At 33.0% G+C, this 25462-nt stretch overlaps 2 protein-coding genes across 2 annotated transcripts in view; one reads left to right on the top strand and one right to left on the bottom strand.

Annotated features, from left to right (window-relative positions):
- Positions 1-25462, top strand: part of LOC125842351 (BAG-associated GRAM protein 1-like) — a 274321-nt gene that overhangs the window by 219233 nt on the left and 29626 nt on the right. The window lies entirely within an intron of this gene.
- Positions 12137-13702, bottom strand: LOC125842354 (gallate 1-beta-glucosyltransferase 84A24-like). The gene has a single exon (XM_049521633.1). The coding sequence runs from the start codon at positions 13591-13593 to the stop codon at positions 12139-12141; it is 1455 nt and encodes a 484-aa protein (XP_049377590.1). The 5' UTR covers positions 13594-13702; the 3' UTR covers positions 12137-12138.

The raw sequence follows: 25462 nt of genomic DNA, 5'->3' as shown, positions 1-25462 counted from the left end.
ACTCTTCTTTAATACTACATTTTGGTCTTTGAGCAACTGTCGAATATCCTTAATCAGGGTAATGGCCAACTTGAAACTATGAAGCGTGTTCTTATTTTTCTCTCTTGCATTATTAACATATGTCTTATCATGTGTATATAGTCCAAACTTGGAATTTGCTTTCTTTCTTAGGTAAAGTTTCAAAGATAATCCTTGAACAACACTTGAATCAGCAATAGCTAGATCAAAACTTGATTCGATAGTAAGATCAACAACAACAGATTGAGCAGCAATGAAAATCCTGTCAATAGTAGCAACTTGAGCCTCTAAAGTAAGAAGGCTAAAAACTTTACCTAACAAAACTTCTTTTCCTTTTTTTCTGTTTCTATTAGAAGTTCCAACTTCTTCTCCCTCTTTTCCCTTTTCAACAATAGAAGTTCCAACTTTTGCTCCCTTTCCAATAGTATCTACAATAGCAACTACAACTTTTTTTCCCTTTCCAATAGCACCTACAACTTCTTTTCCCTTTCTAATAGGAGCTACAACTTCTTTCCCTTTTCCAACAACATAAGTTCCAGCTTCTGCTCCCTTTCTAATAGCAACTACAATAGCATCTACAACTTTTTCCCCCTTTCCAATAGAACCTACAACTTATTTCCCCTTTCCAATAGGAGGTACAACTTCTTTCCCCTTTCCAACATCAGAAGTTCCAGCTTCTGCTCCCTTTCAAATAGCAACTATAATAGCACCTACAACATTTTTTCCCTTTCAAATTACACCTACAACTTCTTTCCCCTTTCCAATAACAACTACAACATCTTATCCCTTTCCAATAACAGCTACAACTTCCTTCCCCTTTCCAATAACAGCTACAGCTTCTTTACCCTTTCCAATAGGAGCTACATCTTCTTTTGCCTTTCCAATAGGAGGAACAACTTCTTTTGCCCATAATTCATTCAATTTGTTCTCAATATACTGCTAGTTGACATTTTCTCAAAATTCATCTTTGAGTGCACCAAAATTCCCTTCATGTGAAATAAGTAGGATTTCAAACTCAAGCGTATTTTGTGGGTTGAACTATCTGTCAAATGGGAAACTGAAACACCTAAGATTAGGCTTCACCACCAAATAAGGAAAACAAGGTCCAGTAAATTCAGGCAGTGACTGAATATAGCTTGTTATCGACTTATCTTCAAGTCAAGCAATTCTCAGACACGGAGGAATAATAACTAACTTTTCTTCAAGATAAGCTGATAACAAGCTATATTCAGACATATGATTCGATACAACACCTCTAAGATCTTAGTCTAACTCTTCTTTAATATTGCATTTTCCTTTTTGAGCAACCGTCGAAAATCCTTAATCAGGGCAATGGACAACTTGAAACTATGAAGCACATTATTATTTTTCTCTCTTGCATTATCAACAAATGTCTTATTGTGTGCATATAGTCCAAACTTGAAATCTACTTTCTTTCTTAGGTAAAGTTTAAAAGATGATTCTTGAACAACACTTGAATCAGCAACAACTATATCAAAACTTGATTCAACAGTAGAATCAACAACGGATTGAGCAACAATGAAAATTCTGTCAACAATAGTATCTTGAGCCTCTAAAGTAAGAGGGTTAACTACTTTACCTAACAAAACTTCTTTTCGTTATTTTCTCTTTCTATCAGAGGTTCCATCTTTTTCTCCCTTTTCCCCCTTTAATACAGTAGAAGTTCCAACTTCTGCTCCTTTTCCAATAGCATATACAATAGCACATACAACTACTTTTCCCTTTCTAATATTACCTACAACCTTTTTCCCCTTTCTAATGGGAGATACAACTATTTTCCCCTTTCCCTACTCCCTTACCAATAGCACCTACAACTTCTTGTCCCTTTCCAATAGCACCTACAACTTTTTTCTCCTTCCCAATAGGAGTTGCAAACAATAGCACTTACAACTTCTTTTCCCTTTCCAATATTACCTACAACCTCTTTCCCCTTTCCAATGGGAGATACAACTTTTTTCCCCTTTCCAACAACAGAAGTTCCAGCTTCTACTCTCTTTCCAATAGCAGCTACAATAGCACCTACAACTTCCCCCCCCCCCTCCCCCTCCCCCTCCCCAATAGAAGCTACAACTTTTTTCCCCTTTCCAACAGCAGAAGTTCCAGCTTCTGCCCCCTTTCCAATAGCAGCTACAATAGCACCTACAACTTTTTTTCCCTTTCAAATTGCACCTATAGCTTCTTTCCCCTTTCTAATAACAGCTACAACATCTTTTCCCTTTCCAATAACAGTTACAGCTTCTTTCCCATTTCCAATAATAGCTACAACTTCTTTTCCTTTTTCAATAAGAGCTACATCTTATTTTGCCTTTCCAATAGGAGGAACAACTTTGTTTGCCCATAATTCATTCAATTTATTCTCAATATACTGCTGGTTGACATCTGCTCCAAACTCATCTTTGAGTGCACCAAAATTCACTCCATGTGGGAAGAGTAGGATTTCAAACTCAAGCAGATTTTGTGGGTTAAAATGTTTGCCCAATAGGCAACCGAGAAACCTAAGATTAGGCTCCACCACCCAACAGGGAAAGCAAGGTCCAGTAAATTCAGGCAGTGGCTAAATATAGCTTGTTATTAGCGTATCTTCAAGCCAAGCAATTCTTCGACATGGAGGAATGTTGGCTAACTTTTCTACAAGATAGTAAATTTAATACATGAATTAATACATGAATAACTTTTATACATGTAGACACACAAATTTTATTGGATTTAATTCATACAATATTTGGATTAAATCCATGTTTATTTGGGTTAAATGATTAATTTGGGCTTTACAAATAAATAAGTCCATTTTTATTAAATTCAAGTCCAAGGTCCATTTCACCTTGAAGCCCAAACTCATGCCACGTGTCACAGTGACTATGCATTGAAGACCAACAAGGTGACGCCACGTGTCCAAATGAGGTGGTAGTCCCAGTCAAATGGAAGAACCAATCGCAACATACCAAGTGTCAAAATGACATCCTTTGGCCAATCAAAAGTAACATTGTCCACCCGCTACAACTATAAATAGGGGATAGACATGACATTCTAAAGGGATCAAGAAAACTCTTCAACAAGCATTCTGCAATTGGAGGAAGCTACACCATCAACTACATAGCTCTTCGAAGGAGTTATCAACGGAGTTCTTCCCGGAGATCGACCTGAAATGGCAAAACGCTTTTCGATGTTCCCGGAGATCGACAACATCTCAATGAGGTCTACATCATCCAACATTTTGAGAAATACGCTACTGAAGGCACTCGAATCTTGGAGAATCTGAGGAGAGAGAATCAAGAGAACAACAGAATTGTACTCACAACGATTCATCAATAAAAATAACATTTTTCTTCTATTTATTTTACTTACAGTTGATTTTCAGCGCTTAAGGAAATTTGTTGCGAACAAATTTGGCACTTCATCTCATCCTCTTGTTAAAAAAAAAACTACAAGTTCAACTTTGCAATGGCTTTCAATAAGATCAATGATGTTTCATGCAAAGATTCTACTATTGCCACACTTGTTGATCTTAGTGATATTGATCCAGTCACTCGACGTGAGTTCAAGACAAATGCCTTGAATGGATCTAAATATTTCACCTCTTTGGAGATAGCAAGAAAGATCAAGTCTCAAATGACACTCAAAACTGCAATCGCTGGGGGCAACATCGCATCTAAGTTGTTTGATGAACTCTCTCACTCCGACTTCAACTTTGGTGAATATAAGAATTCAACGGATTCTTCAATTTCAAAAAAGGTTAACTCTTTGATGGTTGATGCAACTGATATGGACAAGAAGTTCGCAATGATAGAGCAAACTATTGAAGCCTTGAATAAGTCTATTGATGACAAGAATCTCCAAATCACCCAACTTATGAGCAAGGTAGATCTCTACAACTCTGGAGAGTCACATCATATTCTAACATACAAGAAAAAGTTGATATTGATTCTCCCACCAAGTTAATTGACTCTCAAAGCGCAAATCGATCTGCTTCAGTGGCTACTCTAACAGTTCAACAACTACAAGACATGATCACAAACACCATTAAAGCTCAATATGGTGGTCCACCACAAAGTTCCTTAGGATATTCAAAGCCATATTCTAAGTGAATCGAGGGTCTACTGATGCCAATTGGTTATCAACCACCAAATATGCAACAATTTGATGGAAGGGGAAATACAAGGCAACATATTGCCAATTTCGTCGAGAATTGTAGCAGTGCCGGTACAAATTCTTGTCAAGCAGTTTGTTCGTTCTTTAAAAGAAAATGCCTTTGATTGGTATATAGACTTAGAGCCTGAATCAATTGATTGTTAGGAGCAATTAGAAAATTAATTTCTCAATCGTTTCTACAGTACCCGCCGTACAGTGAGCATGATGGAATTGACAAACACAAAACAAAGTAAGGATGAACCCGTAGTGGACTACATCAATCGTTGGCGAATGTTGAGTTTAGATTGCAAAGACCAACTTTCTGAAATCTCTGCAGTTGAAATTTGCATACAAAGGATGCATTGGGGCCTTGTATATATCCTTCAAGGAATTAAGCCTCGAACTTTTGAAGAACTAGTTACACGTGCTCATGACATGGAGTAGAGCATTGCAAGCCATGGAAAGACATCGCATGTCTTTGATCTAAGAAAATAAGATACACAATTCAAAGAGTCACTAGACTACACAACTAATGAATCCATGGCGGTAACCACGACTTCTATAAAGGCCTCCATGAGAAAAAAGTTGAAAGAGATCGAGGCGCATCAGCAAACGCGAAAAGTGAAAAATCAATCTACCTTGAAGAAGTTACAAGCAAAAGAGTATCCCTTTCCGGACTCTGACGTTCCTGCGATTCTTGATGAGCTGCTAACCAAGAAAGTCATTGCACTCCCAGAGTCAAAGCGACCCAAAGAATCCAATAAAGTTGATGATCCTATGTATTGCAAATTTCACTGCATCATCGGTCATCACACCACAAAATGCTTCATTCTCAAGAAAAAGATCATGACATTGGTACGAGAGGGAAATATCATCATTGACGATGGTGAGACAGCTGAGACAAATCATGCTAGTGTCAAACTTGATTATGATTCAATTTCAGAAGTTCTACGTCTTATGGCATCGCCAAAAATTGAAGAAGATGTCATCATATAGTAGTTTGGGAGCTTTGAACCAGTTGAAGTTTCTGCCTTGAAGAAAACAACAAAAACATCCAAGGTAGATTACTTCTCCAATAAAAAGAATGACGACACTTGGATTTTGGTCGCTCGCAAAAGACAAAAACATCAAGAGACTTCTAAACTCCGACTTTCAAAAGTCGACACAAAATCAAGTACAAATCAGCTTCGACAATGCGAAAGCATAAAATCCAACACCAAATCGAAGTACATTAATGCTTCATCACAAAAGGTTAGAAGAACAATTACATTGATGGAATTCTTCCCTGAAATGTTCCTCGATGCACGAGCCTAAACTGCAAGTTGAAATGCTCCTCAACGTAGGTGCCTAAATTGCATGTTACAACGCTCCTTAAGGTACGAGCATAAACTACATGTTACTCCTGGCCCGCAAGAGTATAAATTATGTACGGTCCAAAAAAAACTCATCATCCTGAACTACGATATGACTTGATCCTCTTCACCGAGGTACGTAGGCGCTTAGAGTAATCACTCTAAGCTCAGTTACATGAGTTAAAAAAAGAGGAGTTTGGTGGCATTGCATGATCATCACACTAGCTTTTTAAAATTATGTAGCTAGCACATGAGTTCAAATGCATCACAAATGAGCAAAGGAGAAGAGTTAAGCAAGACATCTTAGCTGACTTCAAAGGCGCATTTGTAAAAATCCGCAAAGGTTTTGACCATGACTTTCACATATATTGCAGTTCTTGGAGTCTACTTCGTAACTTAAAAAATTGGCTCGTGATTCAGAGGTTTCTACACCAAGTTATGAAGTTTCTACCACGACCGCTCAAAGCTGCGAAATAGACCATTAGATTTCGAAATTAAACTGAGAAGACTTCAAAGACATATTTGTGAAAATCCATAAAGGTTTTGGCTGTGATTTTTATATATGTTGTATGTCTATGCGTTATGCTTCCAATGAAACAAGAATCACATCATTTTGAGGCTCCTACGCTGAGTTATTGGTTTTCTCCCAGAGTTACTCGAAGCTGAAGAGTGGAGCGAGGCAGAATTTGACCTAATTTTGCAAATATATATGTACTAATCTGGAATTCTTTTGGCCATGATTTTTACATATGTTGTACGTCTATGAGTTATGCTTCCAATTAAACAAGAGTCACATCATTTTGAGGCTCCTACGCAGAGTTATTGATTTTCTCCCAAAGTTGCTCAAAGCTGAAGAGTTGAGCGAGGCAGAATCGTGAGTTGACTTTGAAGCGATATCTGTACCAATCCACAAAGTCTTTGTCCGTGATTTTTATACATTATGTAGTTCTTTGAGTTGTCTTTCCAACGGAAAAATAAAATCGTGAATTCAATACTCCTACTTTAAGTTATGAATTTTATACTACAGACGCGCGAAGCTGAAAAGCCGAGAAATACAAAACAGTGACCTGACTTTGAAGCGATATTGGTACTAATCCATATAGTCATTGGTCGTGATTTTTACATATACTGTAGTTATTTGAGTTTTTTTTCCAACGGAACAAGAAACACATGATTTCACTATTCATACTCCAAGTATGAATTTTCTACCATAATCGTGCAAAGTTGGAATCACAAATTGTAAGAAATTCGAGCTCCATGTACTTCCAAGAAGTCATAAGATTGGTCCAAGGTCTTCTCCAAATTGAAAGGAAGATGTCAATCCACACTACAGCCTGAACAATGAGATTATCCGCAATCTAGTTCGTTGATGTTGGGAGGCCTACACTAAGTGTTTCTCTCGCCATCCTCACACCGGGTGCTTTCTCGTCGGAAATGAAATGAAAGTACTCCAAATGTTTCTCTCATTGAGGGGGATGAAAATAGAGGGGGAAAGTTCTCTTTACCAAGGCTGCAAGGAAGGTGAATGCCTCAACTGCGTTTTCTGTCAATATTGCTAGGATGAGATGAGTGGTTCCGCGCCAATCATATGAACAACTCGTGCAACTTCTAAGTGATGTAAGCTCTTTCAGAAACCTGAAATGAAAAAAAAATATTGGAGTCATCGATGCCAATTGCACGAAGTTTTCAATTTTTTCTTGGTTGATCTACTTCTGATAGCATATGTAGTAAGTGCATGACCCTTCAATATGGCATGACAAACATGAGCAGCAGCGCAACAATCTTGTTCGACATACCGGTGCCAGTAGCACGAAGCTTTGAATTACGGCCAAATTAGATCTTGAACATCAATCTCCCGTGTCGAAGAAACATGTCAATGCATAAATAAATATGCAACCACAATCATTACCTGCAAGAAAGAGAAACAAGAAAAACTAAAAGACACAAATCTGTGAGGAAAACGGCAAAATTTGAAGACCAACTTCAAAAATCATTTCTGTCAATTCAGGAAGAGTTTGACATTGATTTTTGGACATTTCACAGTACTACGAGTCTAGTTTCTTGAGAATCAACCCGCTTGTCATTTGAAAGCTCCTACACCAAGAAAAGGATGGTTTTGCGGGATTGCACGTAGCTGTGAGAAGAACTGATTTGGGGTCCAACTTCAAAATTTGATTCCCGTCAATCCGGAAGGTGTTTAACGTTGATTTTTGGGTATATCGTAGTACCAAAAGTCTAATTTATCTAGAATCAAGCCGCTTGTCGTTTGAATGCTCCTACACCGAGAAATACACCGAGAAAAGGATGTTTTGGCGAGTTTGTGCATAACTGTGAGGAGAACATCCAGATTGGATGACCAACTTCAAAATTCGATTCCCGTCAATCCGGAAGGTGTTTAAAGTTGATTTTTGGATATGTCGTAGTACCAAAAGTCTAGTTTCTCCAGAATCAAGTGTCTTGTCGTTTGAATCCTGTTACACCGAGAAAAGGACGTTTTGACGAGATTGCGCATAATTATGAGGAGAACTTCCAGATTTGATGAGCAACTTCAAAAATCAATTCCCGTCATTACAAAAGGTTTTTGATGTTGGTTTTTGGATATGTCATAGTACTATAAGTCTAGTTTCTCCATATTCAAGTCACTCGTCGTTTGAATTCTTTTATACCAAGAAAATAGCATTTTGGTGGGACTGCACGAAATTGAGAAAAGAACAAACTAAATTTGGAGTTCCACATTGATTTGGTTAGGAGAATTATTATTTTTTTTCAATGATTCTTTGATCAATCCTTTGTACATGAGAGATTCTTATATAGAAGTTCCTTTGAACAACTCTCATTCTTCGTACAAGAAAAGTTGTGGTAAGATTGGAAGAAGGAAATCATATTAATTCTTACCCATCTAAATGGAAGTTGCCAGCACTCAAAAGGAAAGCAATAAGTCTTGAGATGTCAAGAATGATTATTACAAAATCAACCAAAGGAAAGTTGATATTCCTTTTATTTGATTCAAAATCCAATCAATCTTCTTGTTCTTTCTCACACCTTGCAGGAAGATCACACAATGTTACTACTCACTAGACCCATCTATTTGAAATCAATATAGAGGGTCCACGTGGTTGTCAAGCAAGAATGTTTAAAAAAAAATTGAGATCACTACAAACAAATCATTTGTAGTGACCTAGTTAGAAAGCAACGACAAGAAATAAATACTCTTGAATCTCAACAATGCATTCATAAAGACTTCAACTTTCGTCGTCAAAATTCGGCAAGCCTACACGTAGAGAAGTCTCAAATAAATGAATACACATTCATGAAGACTTTAACTTTCGTCGTCAAATTCGGCAAACCTACACGTAGAGAAGTCTCAAAAAAATGAATACACATTCATGAAGACTTTAACTTTCGTCGTCAAATTCGGCAAGCCTATACGTCGACAAGTCTCAAAAAAATGAATACACATTCATGAAGACTTTAACTTTTGTCGTCAAATTCGACAAGCCTACACGTTGACAAGTCTCAAAAAAAAGGAAACCACATTCATGAAGACTTCAACTCTCGTCGTCAAATTCGACAAGCCTACACGTTGACAAATCTCAAAAAATGAAAACACATTCATGAATACTTCAAGTCTTGTCACCAAGTGTCGGCAAACCTACACTTCAACAAGGCTTGAAGTAGGGGGCATCTGTAGACACACAAATTTTATTGGATTTAATTCACACAAAATTTGGATTAAATCCATGTTTATTTGGGTTGAATGATTAATTTGGGCTTTACAAATAAATAAGTCCATTTTTATTAAATTCAAGTCCAAGGTCCATTTCACCTTGAAGCCCAAACTCATGCCACGTGTCACAGTGACTACACATCGAAGACCAACAAGGTGACGCCACATGTCCAAATGAGGTGGTAGTCCCAGTCAAATGCAAGAACCAATCACAACATGCCAAGTGTCAAAATGACATCCTTTGGCCAATCAAAAGTAACCTTGTCCACCCGCTACAACTATAAATAGGGGGTGGACATGACATTCTAAAGGGATCAAGAAAACTCTTCAACAAGCATTCTGCAATTGGAGGAAGCTACACCATCAGCTACATAGCTCTTCGAAGGAGTTATCAACGGAGTTCTTCCCGGAGATCGACTTGAAACGACGAAGCGCTTTCCGATGTTCCCGGAGATCGACAACATCTCAAGGAGGTCTACATCATCCAACATTTCGAGAAATACGCTACTGAAGGCCCTCGAATCTTGGAGAATCTTAGGAGAGAGAGTCAAGAGAACAACAGAATTGTACTCACAACGATTCATCAATAAAAATAACATTTTTCTTTTATTTATTTTGCTTGCAGTTGATTTTCAGCGCTTAAGGAAATTTGTTGCGAACAATACAACATTTAAAATCTTACCAACCAAACATGGTATTATAAGTTATGTTGATTTTTATACCTAATACAAAACTTCTACCAAACATAGTAAAGCTAATACAACTTTTTATACATGAATAAGATGTATTTTATACCATAACCAAACCACCCCTAAATTATTGAACCAAAAAAATAGCAACTCTTAGCTATTGAGGTCCTACACTTTCGACTTTTGAGAGATGATCTCTTAGCTAATAGCTAGGAAAATCTCAGTGGGTTTTTTTTTACTATTAGCAGGCCTTTTTTTTTTTTTGGGGCCTGAACCATATTTTATATTGCTTTTAGATCAATAAAATGGCCTAGCCGGCCAATAAATTTCCATTAAAAAAAAAAAAAAATCATCTGATTTTGATAAATTGCTAATAACAAAGTATTTTCTTGTTTTCTAAAAAAAAAAAAAAAAAAAAAAATATTATCTAAAAATTATTTATAGGCAACTGATGTGACTTGTGAGCTGTGAGGGCATAAGATATTTTCCATATAAAGTAGTTTAGTCAATTTCAACAAAAAGCCCGACAATAATTTATGTCGTCTATTGTTACCTCGTGGCAAAAATATCTGCGTTTTGTACGAATCTAATAGTAAATTATTTCATTAAAGTGGTGTTGATTAAATTAATTAATTTAAAATAAATTTATATATATATATATATATATATATATATATATTTGTATTTGTATTTGTGTGATAATAAATTATTTATCTAAAATAAATTGTATAAATATATTTGTAGGATAATAATTTGTCTCATTAACTGTAAAATGAATACCTAGAATATTATCATGTATGATAATAAATTATCTCATTTTGTAATAATTTGATGTGAGGCCGGGAACTCTAAAATAGCTCCTAATTTAGTGAAAGTTATTAGGAAATAACTCATAATAAAATAACTGTTAATTAACTTAAATGACCCTCAGGGGTGTGCATTCAGTGTTTCGATTTGATTTTGTACTATTCGGTTTGGTTTTTTTGATTTTTGGTTTGAAGAAGTGTAACCCGATCCGAATCAAAATAAATTTGTTTTAGTTTGGTTTTTCTCTTTTCGGTTTGGTTTTTTTCGATTTGGTTATTCGATTATGTCAATAACTAAAAATATAATCAAAGTTATATTTGCAATTTGAAAATAAGCTAAATCATAATGAAAGGAAAAAAAAACTAAAAAAGAACAAAAGTGATTAAGTCCAGCTTAATTCTCTCTCTCTATATATATACATATATATATAATTCGGATTTTTTGTTTTTTTGGTTTTTATTTTTCTAAATTTGAAACCAAACTAAAAAAACCCAACATAGTAAATTATTAATCCAAAATCAAATCAAAAGGCCAATCCAAATTAGAATCCGATTTGATTTGATTTGATTTTTCGATTTAATCCAAATAGTACACACGTCTACCCATTGCCCCAACCAGCACAACAGCACAACCATAAGCTCCTCAAATTCTATCGGTAGTATATTCTTAGTAGCAAAGATTTGTGCGTTGCAGACTCAATATTTGTTTATAAAATTTAACTTTCTAAGTAATGTTGATGAAATAATTTTAAATTTTGAAATAAGTTATATTGACTAATGAGTAATTTTTGGAAAAAAAAAAACCTCAATAATATCAATACAGTATATATTATGTACTAATTTGAGAAATTATCAGTCTTATTGATACAAATACAGTATCTAATATTGATTTAGTATCAGTTAGACAAAAATTATCAGTCTTAATGAATGGAGGGGTATGGGCTGTAATTTATTTTGAGAAAACGGATATCTCATGAATTACTTTGGATTAAGGTTTGAACATGTAATTATTTTGAGTTTTATGGCCCATTTACTTAGTATGTCCCATTGCTCTTTTTGGAAAAATTACGTGGAATAGAGAATATCAAATCATAATTATCAGGCGTAGCTAATGTTTAAAATAATTACCACTTGCAGCTAAGGTTTAAATTAAATAATTAAATATATTTATTTTATATTTGTATATTTTAGGGATCATATATAAACCTCTAATTTTCGGTCTTATATACATTTAGCAAATTTGGGGGCTCATATACAATTTTTTTGAAAACTCAATTTATATAAACTATTAAAACGCAGCGATATATATAAACGGAAATTGACATAGCAATTGAAACTATTACTATAGAATATAATTAGATAAATTGTAGCTATGTAGACTTATTGTGTTTGGCTATTTATGAATTTTTCTCCTTTTTCCTGCTTTGTAGTGTCCTAAGCTCATCAATAAAAGACTGCAAATTCTGATCGGAGGAACCACCTTCCGCCACTGCCTCAGCTGCTTTCTTCTTCCAATTCAATGCATTTGATTTCATCTCCGCGGACTTAGGACCACTGGATACCTCGCGCAAAGATTGTTCAACTTCGTATCGAGGAATAATCCTATTCTCTGTCACACCTCTAGAAAGTCTTATCCCTATTTTAAATTCATCCACTAAGTACTTAGCATTCGTGACTTGATCACCCCATTGTGGAAATGCTACGATAGGGACGCCATTCACGATGGCCTCCATTGACGAATTCCATCCACAATGAGTCAGGAAACAGGCTAAAGACGGATGTGCTAAAACCTCTTCTTGCAAACACCATTCCACAATTTTTCCTTTATCCCCAATTTTGTCCAAATAGCCTTGTGGCAATACCACTGAGAGGAAGGACGAGTTTTTTCGGGGTGGCTTCATGATCCACAGGAAATTTAACCCCGAATTCAACAACCCATAGGCAATTTCATCGACTTGTTCCTGGCTCGGAACAACAATACTCCCAAAAGAAATGTAAACAACTGAAGATGGTGGCTTGGAATTGAGCCATTGAGTGATGGAACTATCAGCCTTCACTAAGTCAGCACGAATATTTTCTCCGATTTTTGAATCTTCATCGACTAGTAATGGACCAACGGTCTTCATAGGAAAAAAATTGGACATGTAGTTCACTATATCTTTTTCAAGCTCTTCAAATGACTCGATGAAAATACGAATGGGGTTAGATAGGTAATTGAATTGTCGCGAAACAACATTTGCTAAGACAGGAAATGGATTAGATGGGAGCAAGAAACTAGGAAGTTCATCCCATTTGAGATTTGGCATGTTAGGTAAGTGAACATCAATGTTTGGATTTGATTCATTTGGGAAATTTGCAAGATTGAAATGACAGTGATAATAAGCAGAAAAACTAGCACAAGATTGTACCCAAAGGACAGCACAAGGTATATCAAGACTTTTAGCTACATCACATACCCATGGAAGAAATGGATTGTTGATTAGACATGAAACAGGACGTCCATTGGCTTTGTTCCGTTTTATCATTTCAGGGAGTAGTTCCCTGCCTAAAGATTCAAGATTCGCCAGCTCTATTTCAAGCTGGCGATTCTCTTTAGGCTGAGTGTACTCCCATCCATTGAAAAACTCAAATCTAATGGAACCATCCCCATAAGGAGATGGCTCATCACTAATTATGTTCTTGTTGGCTTCTCTCATGTCCTTGCCTACACATTCAGGTGCGCAAAAGGTGACCAGAACACCTTTCGAGGCGAGGCGTTTGCCAAGTCGAAGTAATGGATTGACATGTCCTTGACCAGGAAATGATATGAGAAAAACATGAATGAATGAATCGATTGTACCTTGAGATCCCATTTTTCTCTAGTGTGATTATTGCTTAGCTACAATGAAAAGTAGCAGCTATAGAAAAGAATATTTAGGGAGTGGTGTAGTCTTTTCTTATTAGTATAAGTAGCAAAGTAAAATAAATGCTATGTTGTTTGTTTATGTGCGCGTATGTTGCAAGTAGCATTATATAATACTCCCTCCGTTCCTATTTACTTGTCCATATTTCCTTTTTTAGTTGTCCCTATTTAGTTGTCCATTTTGACAAATCAAGAAAGGACAACAAATTTTTTCCTATTATACCCTTATTTACACTTCTTGAAAATTGTAAAAGTATATGTTGTTTCCCTCCAATTTATTTCACTTGAATTCAAATAAGTGGTTGTAATTTTGAAGTGAAAAGTTGTCATAAGGGTAAAATTGTAACTTCACTGTGCTAATCATTGTTGCCTTAATCTGTGTGTCATTTCTAAAGTGAACAACTAAAAAGGGACGGAGGGAGTATTGTCTGAATCCATCCGTGATCCATTAAAGTTGACATTAATATTCACTTAGACACTTTAATCAGTGTTTGTTATTTTAGACACTCAAAGTAAAGTTATATTGTGTCAGTTTGACACTTTTTGCTGAGTTGGCACATTATGTTTGATGCACTCGTTTTGAGCGCGTGACAAACTTGAATTTTGCAAAAACAAAATTACTTTTTTATTTAAATAAAAGAAAATACAAATACTTGAAAATATACTGTCATCTTCTTTACATTTTCGCCATAAAATCCGGCAATCTCTTCATAGATTGTTTATCAACTATCGCAGGAAAAATCTTCTCACCATTTTTACCATAAAATCCGACAATCTCTTCCTTATTAACAACCAAAACAAAAGAAACACCAAAATTCATAAACCACACACAAAATTATAGACCAAAAATTGGTGTTTTCGTATAAAAAATGAATTGTGTTATAAAAATGGAGACTTCGACATTATTAAAGAATGAATTCACCGCCTTACTTCTCCTCATTTTTGCTTTTTTTTTCTTTTTAGAATAATCGTTCCAGATCTGACTCTACTTTTAATCTCTTTTCTTCACAATTTCAAACTCTATTGAACCATCTTCGATAACCTTTTCTTTATATATATGCCAACATCAATCTGAAAGAAGAGGAGGAGGAGGAGCAATGTGTGTGGACTGTGGAGAGAAAAAAAGTAAAAGATGGAGGTTGCTGCAAAAAAATTTTGTTTTTTATGTTAATTACTGAAATATACTTTTTCTTTTAATAATCAACTAAATAGTTTAAAAAAAAAAAAATTTACTCATAATATTTTTTGTTAGGTGTATGTGCCACATGTCTTTATTTAATTCATTATCTTTGTGAGTGTGTTACACTCTCTTTAAAAGTTTTGTTGATTGTTTAAAAAGTGACAAAATGACACAATAGAACCTTACTATGAGTGTCTACTAGAATGAACAAATTCTAGTTAAAGTGTTTAAGTGAAAAATTGTGCTAACTTTAGGGGGCCACCGATGGATTCCGCATATAATATTCCCTCATTGGTAGGGTGTTTATGGTTAGGTAAAAATCGATTCAAATCAAAAATGAACCTAACCAATAAATATATATTATATTTAATTTGGTTTGTTTTTATTCAAATGCATTAAAGTGGTTTTGATTTGATTTAATTTGACTTTGATCAATTACTGGTTCAAATCAACCGGTGAACACCCCTATAATTTGTAGCACGTAAGAGAGAAAGTAAAGAAATTTTTAAAATGTTTGCAATCTAAAATAAAGTTAAGATATTTGAGTAAAAAAAAGAATTTTAAAATTAAGTTACTTTTAATTATATAAATATGATATTTTTATTATATAGAAATGTGATGAGGAGGACGATCAAGGGTAGTTCCGTAAATTAACAAAAATTCTAGCTTCAAGAAGTTGTACAATATGCAGAAAAAATGTTGAATTTCTGGTAAAAAAATCATTCAAGTTACAGTAATCTGAAATGGCCACGTGGTTTCCATTGAAAAGGTTGAAAAAATCTTGTGTACCGTCTAAAAAAGTGGGCCCAAGTATGTCTTCAAATGGTTGTCACGCTATCACTCTTAACCTAAGAGTTTTTCTCAAAAATTGACATTTAATATCATATACATTTTCCGTGAGTTGCTACTCCTTCACTTCAATTCATAATATAACTAACGTGAGTATAAAACTTTTTTTTCTCTCTAATACATTAAATATAAATATACAATGAGATTAGTGTGATAAAAACAATACTTTTTTTGTTTTTATTTGTTTGTTTTATTTCACTTGACATAAAAATTTTAAAAAAGAGTAAAGAAGACATTTCAATTTTATAGTCTTAAATCAAAAATATATTAAATGTATTAAAATACTCCTTAATTTTGTGGTATTAAAATGTCACTTAGAAAGTTAAAATTAAAGAATTACTAAAAAGAAAAAATGATATGTCTTAAGACTTAAGGAATAGACTAAAAAAAAATGTAAGATAAACAAATTGAAATTGAGTGAGTAGTATATTGATTTGAGACGAAAGAATAAAAAGTAATTTATTAAATTATAATTTTTAATTCATTATTTGATAGATCATAAAAAGAACCACGACAAATTCGAGTAAAACCTTTTTTTTTCTTTTGGTTTCCCACCGAGTGTCCGGAGTCCACGTTGGAGCTCGACTAAATATGGATCCACTCTGAAGGGCCCATTCGGAGGTGACGCTCCGAACATAATTTTCAAATTAGAGTAAAATTGGTCATAATTATACAAAACAAAAACATCCAAACATCTTTACTAAAATACCAAGTGTATCCCAATATTGTGACATTTAATGTGGATTCCAAATTTTTCAATCATGATTATTTCTTAAATATATGGAGTAATAATTAGTCTCATTTCCTGGTATATTAGTATAAATTTTTATTCCATTTATCTTGTCAAATTTTTCTGCAAATTTAATCTATTTTATCATGTTTACTAAAAATGACAATTTTTTATTTAAATAGTAGTTTTTTAAAAAATCAAAATATAAATCATTAATTAGTTATTACTATTATTGACTAATTGATCTTCATATAATCATGTGTATTTGAAAGTTTATGATTATAAATATTTATTTATAAAAGAATATAGATATGTGTGATATATCAATGTGACAACTTAATATATTTCAATGTTTTATTTATGAACTATGATTTGATCATATTTAAAATTGTATGAGAATTGAGAAATCAAAATAGTTTACACAATTCAAGCATGATTTATTTTAAATTTAAAATATTTTTATAAAGTATTAATAGAAGAAAACATCTTGATCATACAAGTGTTTACTGTCCTTTTAGTAATTGATCATATTCAACACAATCATTAATCTATGGCCAATCATATATCAAAAGTTTATCATTTTCAAGATTTATTTCATTGCTTTTGAATTGGAAAACTTTTTGTGAAGTTTGGTATGGAAATTAAGGTAACATTAGAATGATTAAGGACAATATCGGTATTTCATATAATCAAGGAAAATTTGATATTTCATATTTATTTTAATAAAAAATTGTATAAGTCGTAAAATAATCATATATGTGGCTACATTATAAAATTTTAAGATTTAAAATTTTAAAATATATGTACTATATGTACATGTGACTCTATTTTCTAATTCTAAAATTTAAATTCAAAAATATCTATGTACTATATACATGTGGCCATACAGTCTTCTTCATGAAGGACTTTTAGGTCTTCACTTGTAGATGATTCCTCTCCGTCACTATTGTCAAGCTTGAATTTTTTGAAGAAGAATTGAGGAGGATTTTATATAAAGAATCTTTAATATTATCCTTTAGTTCAAGGCTTTTAATGTTATTCTTGACCTTGCAATCCCTTGCATAATGATCTATTCTACCACATTTGTGGCAGACATTTGATTATTACTCTTATAAAACTCATTTTTCCCTTTATAATCCATTTTTCTTTTTTCACGCTTGTCTAAGCGTTTCTTTTTTCTATACTGCCTATGAGGTTTTTTCTTATAGTCTCTTTTTCCTCTATGTCTATTAGACTTCTTAGAGGATTGAAGCATATTGATTGTGAATTGTTCACAAAATTCTCCTAATTATATTGTTATCTCTCATTCAGATGATATCTTTTAATTTGTTGGTTCCACTTGATCTCGTTGAACAAAGAGAGACCTTCTTGGGTGCAAACACTTATAAGTTTTTCATAAGTATAGTCATCGTAATTAATACTCACCCCATCTCCTCTAAGGGCTTTTCTAACCCTTTCTGCAAATAATGTAGGGAGTCCATCTATAAACTTGGACTTCCAGTGGGAGTTATTACATTCATGTAGTTTCATAACTCTAGATAGGAAGACATCCTTGTACCACCTAAATGATGTAAGAGTTTTACATCTAAGGTTTTAGAGCATTGTCCTAATGGTTTCACTATTATCTAACCATTTTCCAGAAAAATGTTCTATAATGGTTAGGACCAAGGTGTAAACTACATTTGGCCTGTAAATCCGGCAATAATCATGTTGGTTGTATCCTTTTCAGAATTCTTGTTTGCCTTACAGATCGTACTATACATAAGAATTTTATGAGCCAGGATATAAATTTGCCTATCAGTAAACCCATCTATATTCCGCTCATGAATTTCTGTCCCACTAAAACTATTGGAGACATAATATTCTTGCTCCTCCAGGAGAATATCTTGAGGAGTGGCCTAGGATAGTAATACATCCTCTGTACCGATTTTCTAGCATGTTTCTATGAGATTTTATTAATCTCATCTGGAATATTATTCCTATCAATGATATCACTTTCACTTAGTTGGAGGGGATTAATATTTAACCCCTGAAACCTTTCTTGAAGCAATCTTTCAATATTATCAAGTTTTGATAATTTAAAGTCCTTAATTTTTGGAGAGGGTTGAATAGTAGGAGTAGCCTTCTCCTTTTCTTTATCAGGGATTTTAGACTTTTCTAATTCAGAACATAAATGACTAAATTTTATCATGTAAAGAAAAAATATACTCTCCTGAAATGCCCACATAAATATTTGTGTAATTATTTTGTCGTATTAAAGTTTTAACATGCTTAAAAGTAATAAGAGCAGTGTCATTATCATCAAACAACTCTGCAAATACAGTAAAATATACAGTCCTATTATCTTTTTCAATTTGAAAAGATTGTTGAGGAGGTAGTAGAGATTTGGTAATTGTACCATCAGATAATTTATAATCTTGTTCTAACATAGAAATATAGTTATAAACATATTTCGTCATAAATCATGGTACAAAAGCAATAGCTTTATTTGCTTTAGAAAGATCATTATAAAATTCTTCTTGGAAGAATATTTGTTGATTGTTATCAAAAATTTTGAAAAACCATTTTCTAAATGATTCCCATTTGGACTGGAAAAATTCATTTGAAATTTTCTTTCTTACCGGCGACCCTGGTCTAAAATCAATAAGTTCTGATCTATCCCATATAAATCATTTGAAAAGTCCATTTCAGACAAAGTAGGGTCCATATCAGGAGTAAGTATATGATTTTCAATCTTGATATTATCAATTCTTTGTCCTTCTTTCATATAAGAAGTGGATACTCTAGAATTATCTCTAATCTGAGAAGTCGAAGCTCTAGAAGGCATATCAACAATATAATCAACAGGAGATATATAAGATGAGTTAGATCTAAGCATTCTTGAAGGAAAACATATATTATCAGCATAACTCATTAATAAATTTTGGTCAGTGAATTTGATTCTCACTGTCCCATCAGGAGTTTGCTCAATATCAGAAATATCATGATTTATATTATTTTTGGATGGGACTGCCTCTTCGATCACCCACTCCTTAGGAAAATCAATTTCATCCTATTTATTAGGCCTTCTAGTTATAACTTTAGACTTACTAAAATTTGATTCTATCAAAATTGTTTCATTTTTAAAATTCATAACTTTACACATAGGATTTACAGTATATAATGGCTTATAGTAAATTCTATAACAAATACATATAACCTCTGTACCAGGCAAATAATCATACTCATGCAATTTTATACTTAATATTAAAGTATTTAGCAAATTCTCATAAATTTGCAAATTAGGATAGACATTAAAATAAACAGGGCCATAGGCTAAACTGGTTTGAACTGTCCCTATAAGGAATTTTTTCCAATTCTGATTTCTGCCATCCCTCAGAGCTGCTATAAAGCTCTCTCGTAAGCCTCTTAGAGTGAGGGGCCTAAAACAACTTGAACCAAACCAATATGCATAAATATATAATTTTCTCTATAAGGGGCAAAATCACTTTCAGACAATAATCTAAAGTACCATGATCAGAATTCACAGTAATAGTTTCTTCTCTGATTTTAACAATTTGTTTATATCTCCATTTGGTATATAACCTTGGGCTGAATTTTAGGAATAGTCCATTTATTTAAAAAATCTAGTTGTTGAGGCATATCATATTCCTCTTTTCTACTGTTTTTAACAGTAATATGTTTTTTTAATGATATTCATAAGAAAAAGATGTGTATCCTCATTTCACTCCCAACCTAAGTTTTCTCAACTCTCCCAACCTTTTTCTTTTCTCTCCCTTTTATCTTTTTTACTTTTCGTTCTTACTAAATTATTTATTTTCAGTGAAATGGATAATTTCTAATTTTTCTTTAGAAAATCACTATTGTTACTTTAACATAATAGTGCAAATCTATCGAGAAATATATCTATTTAATATCATAGTATTAAGGAATATGTTTAGGATTGTTCATATTATATTATTAATAATATTATTATAAGTTAAAAAACTATAAGTCTAAAACAAATAAAAATAAACAGTTGTGGCGTGAGAACAAATGTCTTTAATGTAGGAAGACCTAAAAGAGTTAATTAGTCATTTAAATATCTAACCGTCCTTTGTATGAATGTCCTATATGTTTAATTTAGAATAAATAAATAGCAGAGTTTTGAGACTTTTAGTGGACGGCGGATAATGTTTAATGCATTTGTATGTATCATTGTATGTTTTTTTTACAAATAATGTACGTTTGTTTATTTCATGTGAAGTTGTTAAACTCATTAGTTTCAGATTATTCTTATTCTAAATTTTCACTGCCAAAGCAAACAGAGGAGACTGACAAACCACATCACTTCTTTATTCTCTTAAGGATTTTCATAACAATGACATACAGAGCAATGCAAAAAGAAAAAAATCGGCTCAAATTTGTTCCTACTTCAATTTCAACTGTGAACACATGTAATATACAAATAAATTGGGACAATACTCACAAAGACTATACAAGGACGTACTTCCTATTATTAAACAAGATTAAGCCTAGAACAATTGTTCTTCTTATAAATCTTAACAAATTAGTGAAAACCTGTATTTTTTGCTATTATGACAAGACACTTACGAATATCAGTGATTGCATAATCATTACACATTCATTTAGAGAAATATTATTCCTTCGAGGAAGTCTTTTTTTTTTATGAAGTAATGAATTCATTCATATGAGAAAAATTTCAGTATACATATACAAAAGAAATATATATAGTTTAGTTTCTACCTACCCAAATTTCATCATGAGATATCACAGTCATTTCAGAAAATGAATGTCATCTTATAACTGGTGAGTATGACTTTATAATAGAGCTTATTATGATTTGCAGCTCCTCTTGCAAGTGCTCGTGTAGCTCCCTCTCCTTAATCTCAAATTCTTCATGTCGGGAGTACCATAATTGAGCATAAGAGAAATTCTAATGACATACATATCATGACATTTGTACTTCGAATTTTTTTTTATGTATTTGTAAAAATAGTTTGACAATATTATTATAGATTATCCCGTTTTTATTGTATAGCAACAATATTTGTCTATGATAATCAAACTATAAAAGAAAAAAGTCGTAATTGTTCTTTTAAAATTATACATGTATATCTAGTTTTTTAGACAAGGCAAAAAAAAGTGTCATATAAATTAGGATGGTATTTTTTATGCATTTTCAAAGAATATATGTTACTCCCTCTAGTCCAATTAATGTGGAACTTATAAAATTTTGAGAATCATTTAAATATTTTATATGCCTTTAAAATAAATTAAGTTACTAATTATTGTGATTTATAGTACTTTTTAAGTCATTTCAAATAATGTATATTACTTTCTTTGTCAAAATATCGACCGACAATTAATTATATGTTTCTTGCCGCTTCTATATAATAGTAAAGTATGATCTAATGAACCCCTATACTTGTATGCGTTTGTATTGTGGATCCTTCTACTTAACTCTTTACCAACTTAACCCTTAAACTCAATCAAAAGATGATTTTTAAACCCCTTCTATCATGTGTGTAGTCCATTCCCCCTTAAATAGATGACATGTCAAATCCATGTCACATAAATTAATAACACATCAATATCTTTATTAACGATTTTATAAATTATTAATCAAAATATTAAATAAAAGGTAAAATAATTCATTAAAATAAATTCTTATTTCTCTCACCTTCCTCCAACTTCTGTCCACCTCTCCGACCAGCAACCCCAATCACCACCACCACCTACACTCTCATAGTCTCTTTTTCTTCCATTTAAACTTTTCTTCATACAAAAAAAGAGGGACATCGAAAAAGAAAGTCTTGAAAAGAAAATCTGGAATCTTAAATTAGATCTAATTAATCTTCCTTTATTTCCTTTTCTTTTCCTTCCTTTGTGAGTCTTTTGTATTCGAAAATTTTACTCTTTAACGGTGGTATTTGGTGAAACTAAAATTGAAATTTCAAAAATGAAAAAAAAAGAAGAATTGGGTCTACTAATTGGTTGGGGGTGATTGAAAATGGGAGTTGAGGCAAAGATGGAGTGGGGGGATAGCTGAAGCCTGAAAGAGGGTTGGGACGGATATGGGGTTTGAGATGGCTGAAAAAAGGGGATTGGGGTGGCGGGTGGGTTGAAAAGGAAGGTTGGGGTGGGAGTGGGAGATGACTAAAGAAGGTGAGGTGAGGGGAAGAAGAACTTTTTTAAAAAAATTTAGTATTATTTTATAATTTTAAAATTTAAATATGTTCTTCACTTGCCTTTACATGTGTATGGTTACACTTTCTTTCCAATTCATTCATTTTACTGCCACATAAGCATGGTCAATGATTAGAAGGGTTTGATATATTATGTTTTAATGAGTTTACGGGTTCAATTGATAAATGGTTAAGTAGAAGAGTCAATAATATAAACGCATACAAGTATAGGGGTCTATCAGATCATTTCGCCTATTATCTTTCTATAAGTAATCTCGAGTTAAATTCAATAAATATATAAATCTCCAAACATCGCATTTTAGCTAAAAATATGTCACGCCCTAAATTCTTGGTGGGATCGAGCGGACCAACACTATGAATAATCATAAAAGTCATACAAGGCTACATCATAAGCTTTTACAGAATACTAGAGGATTATAAAAATAATTATAATTGGATTAATTTAAATAAAATTTGTTGAATTATAATTCAATTAATTTAAATAATATTTGTTAAATTATAATTCAATTGATTCAAATAGGATTTGTTATAGTTCTATAATTTCGAGTTCAGGTCAACGATTTGATGAGTGCTCGATCTTTCATAAATAAAATGAAGGGTTCAAATTTCGATAGTTAATATCAAGAAAAGATAGTGTTTTTTCATGTTTTATACCTAATATTAACTACTTATTCCTCAAATTATTTTTCAAGAGTTAATAATAAATATCAATTATTAGGGATAGACTGGTAAAATCATTATTTTCTTAATAAATGTGTCAAATCCAACTCTGATAAGTATAAATAAACGGAGAAAGTATTAAAAAGAGTTAAAAAGTAAATTAGTAAAAATATTCTTCTTATTTATGAACTTTTAAAGAGTGTAAAAAAAAACAAAAAATATGAAAGAATAGAACAATTAGTAATTGTGCATAAATAATTTTGTGGATCTCCTAATATTATGCATGTTTGTCACGAACCAAAAATGGGCGTGATGGAACTCGTCTTATTCCACCAAACAAGTAAGCCTAAAACTCAACGATTACGATAAAATGCAGACATTTTATAATAAACTCAAAAATACCCCACAATCTGGTTGTCACGTATACAAGCCTCTAAAGTATTACAATTGATTCAAAGAAAAAAAAACACAAGTCTCAAATGACATTGTTTCTAGAATAGAACAAGATCATAAATAGGAGTAAGAAGGTCCGTTGAAATGACAAGCAGCTACCTCACAAACCTCCATAAGAAGCCTCAGAAAAGAAGAGGATGAAAAGTACACAAAAATCCAGGCTCATAACCTACAAAAAATGTAGAAGCAAGGGGTGAGTACCAAACCACACGGTACTCAGCAAGTAAACCTCTAAACACAAGCTAAGGGGATAGAATACGGGTACTCCTTACACACCAACCGAACCTCCACAACTACAACCTGCATAAAACCAACTCAACCTAACAGTTCACAGTTTACAAATTACATATCCTCAACAACAACTCATTATTCATCAATCACAACTTCCACAAAAAGGCACACACAATATCAGCAACACACAAGATCAAGTTCATCAAGTAGAGGTAATCAAATATCAAGTGTTTTCCAACCACTAATAAAACACATAATAATCAAGAATGAAGGATGTCATGGTATGCAATGCAATATGACACCATGAAATGATATGCCTCAGAATACCAAGTACTCTCTCAACCGTATATATATGATACTCCTCGAAAATACATCGAGAGTTCATGACCCATGGGGGACTCGCGAGGTCCATATACCGACACGGACGATCTTCACGTGTCTGTGCGGACGATCTCAACACACTATCATAAATCAAACAAATTCCGCACGGACGATCTCTACGTGCCCAAATTATAATCTTAACATCTCACCATCCCAAACACGGACGATCTCCACGTGTCCAACTTATACATCAATCTCATGTCAATGCATGTGCACAATATGATTTCAATAAAAGGGATGATGAATCTAAATCAAATATCAATATGATATGCAATCACCTCAGCTATCACAAGTATACGGGTTCAATAAAGAACACAATCACACATAATAAATCAAGTCAATAATATATCAGCTACTGCTCATATGCTTTGGCATTCTCGAATTACAATCTGCATTCTATAGGAATAAATTTTCTCTTTATAACATCGGTACTCATACCAATGCCCGTCACACATTTGTACGAGACCCCCATCCCTCGCCCTTACCCATGTCTATTCCATTTTTATTTTTTTTATCAGAAAAATGTCCTTCAACGAAGTCTTTCAAACCATTCTCAACACATCACACACAAATAATTAATCACATTACCTTTTATTACCCCTTTTTCATCATTAGAATTAATCAATGTGGTCAAGTCAACCCATCACCAAGTCTCATTACCCCCAAACATATATTACAAGGAAATACACTAATTATTTACACTTAACAATGGTTTAGAATCCACTTGCCTCAATCAATCAAGAATTCGCTCCCGGACTTGAGCCTTCCCCTTTCGTTGTACTTCTAACTCAAAGCAATCTATTCACATTAATGACCACAATAAGATTTCAAAACTAACAACACCCATATTGCTAATGTTTAACCTTGACCCAAAAATCCACCCAAACCAAAAATCAAGTTCTTAAGTTTCATGCCTAAGGTTAAGTCCCAATTTTTCCAATATCAACTCTAATAATTCTCGTATGATATAATACACAAATAATTACTTTCTTATCTTAATATAGTGAAACTCGAATAATAATAATAATAATAATAATAATAATAATAATAATAATAATAATAATAATAATAACAATAATAATAAGAATAACAACAATAATAACAACAATAATAACAATAACAATAA

Source organism: Solanum stenotomum, chromosome 10 (assembly GCF_019186545.1).
Source record: "Solanum stenotomum isolate F172 chromosome 10, ASM1918654v1, whole genome shotgun sequence".
NCBI classification, from domain to species: domain Eukaryota; kingdom Viridiplantae; phylum Streptophyta; class Magnoliopsida; order Solanales; family Solanaceae; genus Solanum; species Solanum stenotomum.
The sequence above is the reverse complement of the archived record's forward strand: the minus strand, read 5'-3'. Positions and strand labels throughout refer to the sequence as shown.